General features: G+C 37.4%; 1 protein-coding gene across 1 annotated transcript; it reads right to left on the bottom strand.

The window, feature by feature from the left end:
• Positions 1-2,995: 2,995 nt before the first annotated feature.
• LOC143529885 (formin-like protein 20) lies at positions 2,996-9,982 on the bottom strand. The gene is made up of 17 exons (XM_077025569.1): positions 9,910-9,982; positions 8,897-9,615; positions 8,322-8,543; positions 6,557-8,118; positions 6,256-6,376; positions 6,086-6,157; positions 5,902-6,000; positions 5,723-5,764; positions 5,436-5,516; positions 5,314-5,364; positions 4,809-4,890; positions 4,632-4,726; positions 4,485-4,556; positions 4,295-4,411; positions 4,143-4,211; positions 3,860-3,926; positions 2,996-3,265 (listed from the first exon to the last, which is right to left on the bottom strand). The coding sequence occupies exons 1-17, from the start codon at positions 9,980-9,982 to the stop codon at positions 3,129-3,131; spliced, it is 3,681 nt and encodes a 1,226-aa protein (XP_076881684.1). The 3' UTR covers positions 2,996-3,128.
• Positions 9,983-11,264: the final 1,282 nt, after the last annotated feature.

The following is an 11,264-nucleotide window of genomic DNA, read 5'->3' as shown; positions in this document are numbered from 1 at the left end:
AAATTTAGTTAGATGGGGTTCTGAAGTTAACGGAAGAAAACAGAACAAAAACGGGGTTGATAACTTGTTCTTCACAAAAAAAAAAAATTGAATGACGAAAGTTACTCAAAAAAAGTCACAGCAAAAAATAAGTTAGCGGGGAAAGTTATTTAAAAACAAGTAAATGATGGAAATTTATTTAAAATTTTTTTACCAAAAACGGGCTGGGAGGGGTTTGAGCCCGTGTAGGGCTGTCCAAAGCGCTCGTCGCTCGAACTCGCTCGCCGCTCGCTTGAAAATTGCTCGAAAGTTGCTCACTCGTTTTTCACTCGATTGTAAACGAGCCGCTCTGCTCGATTCGGTTTGCAAACGAGCCAAGCAACGAGCAAATGTCTGCTCGGTTTAGTTCGGCTCGAATATTTTTAATTGATTTTATATATAATTATATATATGTTCTCGCGATAGGGTCTAAGTATTATGTTTAACTTATATATATATATATATATATATATATATATATATATATATCTAAATGTTATGAAGCCCATTCATGCCAATGCCAGCCCGATAAAAAAAACCCAACATAAATTACCAAAAAAAAGAACTAAAAGCAAACCCTAATTATAAAACTTTAACATCGTTGGTGACTTGGTTCAAAGTTCAGACATCTATTCTCTTCCTCTCTTCTCATTGTTACAACCCTAATTTCCGTCTACTCTGCCGCTCTCCATTCCGCTGCTCCGCCGCTCCTCCGCTGTGCCGCTCTGCTGCTCCACTGCTCTTCCGCTCTGCCACTGTTTTGCTCCGCCGCTCTGCCGCTCATCCCATAACCTTAATGTTGCAACTTTTATTATAATTTCTTTTTTAATTCGAGCCAAATCGAGCAGAACCGAGCCGCTCGGTTGTAAACTAAGCGGTTCGAGCAAGACTTTTATGCTCGTTTCCTTAAATTCGAACCGAACCAAGCCGCTCGGTTTCAATTCGAGCCGAGTTCGAGCAGACGCTCGCTCGGTTCGGCTCGGTTCGTGAACAGCCCTCTGCCCGTGACCTCCCATTCCGTAACTAATATACTTACCAGTTGGGCTACCAGCGACGTGCATTATAAAATCATTTGGATTATTTAAATACTTAAAAGCTGAAAGTGAAAAAAGAACCTAATCCCCTACTGCCACTAGCGGATTAGGTGTATATATTTTCCTACTCGTCTTCTACCTCCTGCTTTAAATTTGTGCAGCTTTAAAATTATGGCTTGGGTCAATGTGGATGTTTGGCAAGTGGGTAATAAAAATATTACCAACTCTTCTACCTCATACCTTTAAATTGGCAGGAGCTTGCATGTTGGCAGCAGCGGATACACCATTTCCCTTTTCTTTTTTTTTACTTCCCCGTTTTCGTTTTCTTTTTACCGAATAAACACCACTTTAAAAAAAACGATTTTCAACCTGGTTCTTCCTAATCTGCTGTTGGCGGTAGCGGATACACCATTTCCCTTTTTTTTTTACTTTCCCTGTTTTCCTTTTTTTTTTGTTGAATAAACACCACTTTGAAAAAAAATTCCCATGGAAGATGGTATGGTAAGTGAGAATAATGGATGAGATGAGGATTTGGCCTTGAAAACAGAGGGGACAAATGGTTCCTTAGTGTAATGTTGTACTCGAACAAGGAGGAGATGAAGAAACAGGTTGAGAGAAAAAAACAGTCTATTTAAGGCCATTTTATATTTCTATCTAAAGTGAGTCTCGTTACGCAACTATAGTCATTTGTTTATGGGCTAAATTGCAGCATCTCTTCAATCAATCAATCATACCCAGTAGAATCTCACCCATAGCAAAGCTATAAGTAGGGTCTGGGGAGAGTGGGATGTAGGCACACCGTACCTCTATCCGAAGGGATAGAGAGGTGGCTTCCAGTGAGACCCTCAGCTCAAAGTAACATAGTATGGGAGAAAATAAGTGGCATCAACATACAATAGTAGTAAAATTGATAATAACACTTAGTAAAATTACCAATACATGTATAGATAACCATATAGAACTATATGAGAAGAGAAACATAATGGTGTGTGACCAAAATTAGGTAAAGAAGCAAAAAAGCCTCTAAGGTATTCCTTTCTCCCTAAAAATCCTTAGCCTTATTTCTAAGTCTTCAAGAATTCATATCCTCAACCATGTCCTCTGAGAGGTTTAGGTCTATAGATATAATTAAACATATTGAATGTTATAACATTCTCAAGAGTTTGATTTTGGTTATATAACTCATAAGAGTTGTTGCAAGTACATAAAAGCCAGAATGTTGATTTTAAACTTGGGAACACACTTTTGAGTACCAAAGGCGCGATGGTCAAGTGAACAATAAGACCATAGCCATAATTTCTCAAATCTAAAAACCAAAGTCGAAACTTAACATACCACAGTTACAATTTACATAATTTACTCTGATCATAATTCTCAGCCAAAATCTCACTCAAAACTCAGTATGTGATAACATAGAACCAACAAATTCCGCATTTTTAATCTAAAAATCTACAGCCTATATCTCCTGGTACAACAATTACATTCAACAGCCTATCTTATGTTTCCTATTTTATCTTCCATTTTAGTTTTATATACATTGCACTTCCATCATCGTTCGGTTCCCATAAAACTCGTTTGTTTAAAAAGGGAACTTAACAAACAACCTTAATGTGGGTAGGGTATGATACGATGACGAATAAACGTATACGGCTAAGTTAGTCAAGGTTAGAAATCTGTACACCGTTATGCTACACTGTCATATGCGCCCCACGAGCAGCCAAGCGGACCCAGAATTTATGGCCAGATGGGGTCCGTAAAATTCTGGGAGCAGATACAACAATGGTTTCATGGAGATCATAATATTGATCCCTCAAATAATCTTCAAGGGTGGAATCCTGCCTTCTTTATGGTGCTTACATTGACACCAAACATATTGACTTTTTTCATCTGAGTTCTGCAAGCCCGTCCCATAGATTCTTCTAGTTTGACCTTTCTCATCATCAGTTGTGTTTCGGTTTCTGGTCTGGTTGGCAGCAGACTAGCAAATTCTTCATTGACCCGACAGTTTGACTTTTCGCATGAAATCCACTTTCAAGGACTCTCTGAATATCAATTTAAGTATCGTGTGTTTACTTCTCAACCGCTCTTTTTTCCACCCTCCTTTTCCATTTGAGCCTCCTTTTCGGCTTTCTTTCTTTCAACTTCAGCCTGTTTAATGTTCTCCTCATGGCATTTTCCAAATAGCCTCACAAAATTTAGAAGGGTTTGAGTAGCTGCATAATCAATATAAGGTCTTAATGAAAATGGGCCGGGTTGGGTTGGGTGGCATGACAAAATAAGTAATTATGTATATTTTGAAACGGGTCGGTTGTGTTCTATTGACGAGAAGCACTTTTGGTCCAAAACTATAAGATTGTTTTAGAGTTAAGTTCATTTTTCGACCATGTGGTTCGGTCAAAATTGTCACTTCAGTCCAAATGACTCCGTTAATTTATTTTGTTATAACTTCAGGCATGTTAGTCGTTTTGTTTTAGGTATAAAGGAAGGGCATTTCAGTCTTTTTGTTTTTTGTTAAAGTAAGGGCATTTCGGTCTCTTTGTTTAAGTATAAAGTAAGGGCATTTCGGTCTTTCTTGTCTATTTAAAGTAAGGGAGTTTCAGTATTTTTGCCATTTCAGTCCACACGGACGAAAAACAACCAGTTAATGTGTTAAATATAGTTATAAAGTTTATATTATTTCAATAAACAATAATAGTCTAATCATTTGAAACATTTTGGGTAATTTTTTACCTGTTTGGCCCCCTTTTGTGTTAATTGTTTTTTTTTTAATATTTTACGTGTAAAGAGGTAATTATAAGAAGACATACCTTGTTCAAAAAGGCAACGACTAGGGTCTTCACCAAAATATTGGGCCAATGAATCAGCATTTCTATCCTGCAACCGAAACAATTTAATAAAATAATCCAAAAAAGCAACTATATCGCAAGGGAAAAAGGTGGTTTTGTGAGATAATATTGAATTTCTGGGAAAAACAATTCAAATTTATGCTGTCAAAATAAACACTAACACTTGACTATGTTAAGTTCATAACAAAATAAGGCCAGTTAAAAGCATGTTCCTAAATTAATGGTTGAATTGACAAGGATTTACCACAACGGTATAGAAATTTGTTACATTCATCACATCAGCCTCAGAATTGGCAATGAACTCCTTCAATGTCTAACAATGTGAGAATATATTGATCAGAATTCAGATTAAAACATAAAATCTATTATAAAATTCCCTATAAAATGTTTACCAACCTTATGAAAACCTTCAGATATTGGGCCATCGTTTGCAGATGCATCGAGTTCTTGCTTCACTTTTTTTAATCCACTTGTAAGTGATAGCATTTCTTCTGCTAAAGTTTTCAATTGTATCTGCAAGTTAGACCTTTAATAAGTAAACTACTAGCTGTAGTCACTAACCGACACGGTTTATTTTAATTCAAACCTTTGTTGCAGATTCTAGACTAACAAGATCCTCATGGAAATCTAAAAGAGTTGGTGATTTGGCGGCAACAACCTATAGAAAGAAAATTTTAAAGTTTTATGGCACGTCAACAATTAAGGTACATGAGTGTGGAACCAAAAATGTTACCTTGCAGAGATAATGCATTAAAGTCATCCTGCTGTTTGAAGCTCGTGTATCGGTCAATTTTAAAAGACTATCTAACTTGAAGCCAACTGCAGCACCTGAAAATTTAGTGTAGCATGAGGAAACCTGCAAAATGATACCAATACCTTTTATTTAATGCGGGTTAAGTGATGTTATTACCTCTATTAGTTCCTTGATTTAATGTATTCCCCAAATATAAAATTCTCTTAATAATTTCCTTCAACTTGACAGATCTCCGGACCTAATAAACCAACAGAACTGGATTATGCAGACATAAATTAAGATAAAACAATAGAGCTAAAGGTGAAAATTTGGACGGGTTGAATAACGGGTCAAAGTGGGTTCATGCCAAAAAAATGGTAATTTATAAGTTTAAGCAAACACGGGTTATGTCGGGCTAGAACGGCCCATAAAGACCTTTTTTATCTACTTTTTTAACTTTATGAATAATCAATGTGATAAATATGATTAGAGAAACTGTATTACTAGTTTACTACAAAAATAGTAAAATGTTCTTTAATAAAGCAAGTAAGAAGGTTTTGATCCTCTAGCTTAACCGATTTACATATTTGACCTGTTAGAAATAAAAGATAACCAGAATCAACCCGTGTATATGTTAAGAGGTCGAAATTTCCACCCCATTGCATTTATAATAATGAAGCACCTCGTCACATGCAGAGTTTACAATGTCTAAACTCTTCTTAAAATCTGCAAGCTGAAAGAATGGAGATATGAGATGATGAAAAAAACAAAGATCATGCGAACCTTCAACCCACAATCACAAACCTGTGTGTTAAACATAATTTTGAATAAGAAAACGTTTAATTTCGTCTCCATGCGTGGCACCTTCATTAGCTCCAGAAAAAACTGCAACACGGTTAAATTCTTGAGTGTTATTAGGTCCTGATTATGACTCTTATATAAAATTGAACCTTGACAGACTGGAGACAATGGTAACAGAATGATAAGATAAGTTGTTCATACATGGATAATCTTAAATAAAATATATATATATATATATATATATATATATATATATATATATATATATATATTATAATCTTGATACTCACATGTTCACACTTGCCCAGTTTATCCTTGTCGCCTGTAAAATTCTGAACAATCACAATGCATAAGATTAATACTTTAATGGGAAAATGAAGAAAAGAAAGGTTCAGTTAGAATTAAGAAACTTCTTTATTTTTTCCCCTAAAATACCAAGTAAATGCATCAATATGAGTGGTGGCTTCACCTTGAGTTGATCCATCTCTTCTTTTGTAGGACAAAATTTAAGAATATTTTCTACTTGATCAACATCTAAAAGTGTTTCATCCATTGCTAAAACTGCATCCTTCAGGTGACACGCAAAGTTGTTATCACTATCCCGCATACCAAATCAAATTAACAGAAACATTTGATATAAAATCGGCACTTACCACTAGGTCAGGTAGAGGCATTTTAACCTTTGTAAGCATGATTTCCGTGTTATTAGCCCTCCTCAGATCAATCTAAAGAACACAAATAATGGTATTTTTCGATTATAAGATAAAACCAAAATATTGAAAAGTACAAGGTAATTAAAAGAACTAAATTTATATTGCATTACCAATTGGATTTTTTCAGGTTTTGAACTAGCAGCCTTTTTATCACTCTCTTTAGGAGCAGCTTTTTTGGGGGCTATGTTGGAGAAAAGTGCCTCAAGTTCTATAATATCAAATTCTGGCGGACTACAATTCAGTTATACAACATTAGTTGTTAGAATAAATGATATATAAATGCATGCATGCAAATACTGGATTTTATTAAATGAAGCAATAAAAATAAGATTTTTCTTAGCAAGATTCAGTTATTTTACAAAAGAAAAAATGAAGCAACAAATATAGAAAGCAAAGAAGAATGATGGTTACCCTTGTGCTTGCAGTTCCTCCCACAAGCTTCCTTGCATAGCCCTCGTTACCTTGCTCCAGTGTAGTGGCTTTAGGTTAAACTTTTTCACTGCAGGTCCACGCCCACGACCTCTACCCGGGCCGCCACCTAATCGACCAGGTGGAGGTGGAGGGCCACCTGGAGGTCCAGGAGCTCCTCCAGGCGGTGGAGGAGGTCCCCGTGCTCCTCCAGGTAGTGGAGGAGGTGGAGGTGCTCCTCCAGGTAGTTGCGGTCCTCCAAATGGCGGAGGAGGTGGTGGAGATGGTCCTCCTGGTAGTGGAGGTGCAGGCGCTCCTCCTAGTGGTGGTGGAGGCGGCGGAGGTGGTCCTCCAAAAGGTGGGGGAGGTGGACCTCCCGGTAGTGGTGGAGGTGCAGGTGGTCCTCCAAATGGTCGCGGTGGTGGAGGTGGTCCTCCTAGTAGTGGTGGAGGTGGAAGCGCTCCTCCAAATGGTGGCATAGGTGGAGGTGGAGGTGGTTCTCCAAATGGTGGCGGAGGCGGAGGTGGTGGAGGTTGAGGCACTCCTCCAGGTAATGGAGGAGGTGCATGTGCATGAACACCTAGTGGAGGAGTGCCACCATAGGGCAACGGTGGTGGAGATGGTACCCTAAGGACTATAGGTGTAACTACCAAACCATCATGTGCAGGTTTTTTAGTTGTAGAATCATCACCAAGTGATTGGGTAGCAGGAGCTGGTAGTGGTTGTGAGAGGTTGGACAAAGAACTTGGAGGTGGAGAAGGCAATAGTGACAATTCTGGTGAAGACGCCACCGCTGATTCAATTTCCAAAATTTTCAAATGTTTTGGCAATTCAAGTGATCCATCATTAGCTTTTGTCACTCGTTTTACATCCAAAGATGGTGGACATGAAGCTTGTTTCTTTGATCCTTTCTTCTTCTCTACTAACCGAGAATCTTTCAATGGTGTCACCACAGGTGGTGCACTCAAATGTCTAGAATATGGATAATGTACATGCATGGAATTCATAAACGACCCTTTATTAGACGGAATCCATCGTGACACAGCATTCGGTTTCGCCAGTCTTGCATTTTTCGGAATTTCCTTTTTTGACATCTTTCGACAAGTGGGCTCAACCTTCTTCGCCCTTTGATTCTCTTCTTTATCTTTGATGGTTTTCACTTCCTCTGATAAATCATCCGATTTCACTTCCGAGCTCTCCACTTTATCAGAGTCACCCGTACCCAACATTGTAGACTTCATATTTACCTCTTGGACTATTGTGGGCTTCAAATCAACAACTAGCTTCAAATCTACGTCTCTTACTAATGTGTTTTTTATGTTAACATCTTCCACTGATTGCAGACTCAAGTCAACCTCAACATGATGGTTATGATTCCTATCATATGACACATGATGCTGAGATGAATGTAGTTCTGCTTCAAATTCTGAAATATTGTCTTCAAGTATATCTTCAATCTCGAAGAACTCATCAGCTGAACCACTGCCAGTTGTCTCACTTCCATCAGCAGATACTCTGTCTGTGGTGATAACAGATGGTAGAGGATCAGCATCCACAAAAAGTACCTACACAGATATGATCACAAAACAATATTATAAGAAAATATTCAAAATATAGTAAAACAATTTAGAATGTTGTATGCATTGATAATAATTTTTGTTTGGCCCGTTTTAAATAAAACACAACATAAATTGATTCATTCTGAAGTAAGCAGGTCGAAATTGCCACCTCTAATTAGTGCATAGAAAGGTCAAAGTCAGGGACCTACCTCCACCTTGAAGTCTTTTGGCATCTGTTCCCGGACATCCCACTTAAGATCAACTTCATCACGAGCCAACATCAATGCATTACCCCGGATAAAAGCCGTATGGAACGTTGCTCTAAACAACACGTCCTCCTTTACATAATCATCCTCTAAATGAACGCATTCAAGAACAATATCCCCTTGAACACGGCAATCAATATCTATCTTTACCAGCCGGCATTCATTCTGCAGTCATAAGCTACAAGATTATATTACATAGCAAGTTGTGTTTCCATATGTTTTCACTAGATATGGGCATTTCGACCCGTTAACAAGGGGTCGATTTAAGTTATATGTTATATCTAACAAGTAAACAAAAACACTCGAAAGGAAACTGGTCAAATGAGTTGCAAGATTAAAATTGACCAAAGTGTTATCTTTATTCAAACAATAAGATTTTTGTAGAAACAACATTACTTCTGTACTAGAAACATTCTGAAACAAAAACTGTTTTGGGTCAACCCATTGTTTTGACTAGTTACCCATCCGGCTCGTTTTGCCACATCTAGTTTTCATTAACAAGGAAGCAAACATTTTACCATTCGATAACAGCGAACATGCTTCTTGGTGTTTGAGGTTGGCGTTAAGGTGGAAAATAAAAGCTTACAGCTTTTATCAGATTCTGTTAAAAGCGGGTCACGGCCATATATACGGATAATGGGTCGGTAACCCTTTCCACCAATTAGCGGAAGGAAGCGAAGTATAACACAATCTATAGCTAAATGTGCTTCTTCAGGTGGCCAGTCAATCCCTAAATTTCTCTTGGTGACATACTGAAGATATCTCAGTTGTGACGGTTGAGGATTCAATTGCAATAATATATTAAAGAGCTCGTGCGGAGCTTGTTTATATACCATTTCGAGTGTTTTTTGTTCACCTGTATATTGTTTGGTAAATAAAAGAAGCCCTGCAAGCATAAAAGCAAGAACGGGCCACCCTCCTCTTTCGCAGTGCATTAGAAGCACGTTTTTTTGGTCTGAAAGCGAAAGCCAGTTTTCACATGACTGCAAGGAAAGACAGACAACTTGTAATGGTAACATGGCACACCCTTCATGCTGCCAAGGGTACTCTGTGAGTTTGATATCACGCTCGGATAGTATAGCCGAAATTTGAGTTTTTTGGTGATGTGGTTGTTTGAAGTTGAAAAGCATGAAAGAAGAATCAGGATAGTATTGTTGAAGCTGAGCTAGAATGGCATTGATGTAAGTTTTGTATGCATCTGGTTGCAGCACATTAGTTGAGAAGCAGCAATCGAAGACTGCATGTGAAATAAATAAAGGAAAAAAGGTTAGATAATATGGCATCTACTTGGATGTACGTATGTTTTGAAAATCAAAAGTGAATATGTGATATTGTTTAATCATCTAGGAGCTTGCTACATGAGAATTAATCTTCATTGAATTGAACATAAGTAACACTATAACAAGGTACGTACCAATTAGAAGCTAAATTGGTAAGTATGAAGTAAAAATTACATCGAAAATGAAATCCAAGTGCAAATGATTAGATTTATAATTATATATAAATAAAATGAATGAATTACAATACGTACTGAAAACCCTATCGGTGATCTCAAGGAGGTGGTCCGGTGGCTTACGATAAAACAACCGTCTCAACAGCGCCATGCCGTTTAATTAATTCGCCAAATTCAATTGCGAGGTATACTCATCAACAAGTATTATTTTCTGATTCAGGTAATTTAACATGAACATCAATGTCTTCTCACTGACTGAAAGATTATTATTATTATTATTATTATTATTATTATTATTATTATTATTATTATTATTATTATTGTTGTTAGGGTTTGTCAAATTAATTGTCGATCCAACATGCAACTCTCTCTCTCTCTCTCTCTCTCTCTATATATATATATATATATATATATTCATCATTCATTTCAGCTACCTTTTCTCTTTATTATTATTATTATTATTATTATTATTATTATATATTGCATCTTTCATTTCTCTTCATATAATTAAAAGGACAAAATATAATATAAGTCTATGACTAATAATTTTTTATTCAATTCAATGTCTTGTATAGTCCGAGAGTGGTACACACCACACAATTTTTGTTATTTAAATAATATAAGTCTATGTCTAATAATATTTAAAAGGTAAAAAAAGACACATATTTGTATTTTATTATTAAAAGAGTATTAGTCTATGACTAATAACGATTTTTCTTATTCTAGTCGGAGAATTTTATAGTCCGAGAGTGGTAAACACGTTCTAGAAAATATTCATTGGAATATATAGTTGTTTTTGTTTCCTTCCTTTTTTGGTTCAAATAGGTATTTATGTTCATTTTAATTATTTTTTGAAGTTGCTAACTGAATAGGTAGGTCCCCGCAAAGCCCAGTTGGACCCGCAAGACTCACCTTAAAGAGGTACGTCTGCGCAAAGACCAACTGGATCCGCAGGACCCACCATGCTCAGAGAGATGAAGACCTTACACGCAGTAAGCCAGCTGTCCCCGCAGGAAAGCCTCCCTTGGTACAGTACCCTGCCTGTCCCCGCAGCTGTGGGTACAAGCCAAGAAGGAAGGCTACCCGCACTAACAGTAAGGCTACACGCATAAGGCACTAACTCTTATACTTCAGTAATGTCACCTGAAGAATGAATGAGCAGGGCGGGAATATTCCCGCCCAAAAGAGTCAGTCCGTACGCTTCTAGAAGATCTTTTGTACTATACCTACCAAGGTATGGACAAATAGACAAGATCTGACAAAAGCGACCCATGAACCAATCACAGGGTGACAGCTCACCGACAAATAGTACGAGGAGGAGCACGCTCCAGTACAAAATGTCACTATCAGCCGCTGCCTACCCACCAACTCCCATCGTGGCACGAACGTAGCCCATAGTTGGTGGAAATGGAATATTATATACAGCTGGCCGT

The sequence above is a fragment of the Bidens hawaiensis genome, unplaced genomic scaffold (assembly GCF_021521415.1).
Source record: "Bidens hawaiensis isolate Kalapana, Puna unplaced genomic scaffold, B.hawaiensis_p1.1 tig00008762_1, whole genome shotgun sequence".
NCBI classification, from domain to species: domain Eukaryota; kingdom Viridiplantae; phylum Streptophyta; class Magnoliopsida; order Asterales; family Asteraceae; genus Bidens; species Bidens hawaiensis.
This window is presented reverse-complemented; position numbering and strand designations above follow the sequence as displayed.

Excerpts from the sequence above, each read along its gene's own strand:
- LOC143529885 (XM_077025569.1), bottom strand. The coding sequence starts at position 9,982 with ATGGCGCTGTTGAGACGGTTGTTTTATCGTAAGCCACCGGACCACCTC. Across the intron at positions 5,365-5,435 it reads AAATTATGTTTAACACACAG|CTTGCAGATTTTAAGAAGAG; the intron begins GTTTGTGATTGT and ends CCATTCTTTCAG. Across the intron at positions 4,727-4,808 it reads AAATCAAGGAACTAATAGAG|GTGCTGCAGTTGGCTTCAAG; the intron begins GTAATAACATCA and ends CTAAATTTTCAG.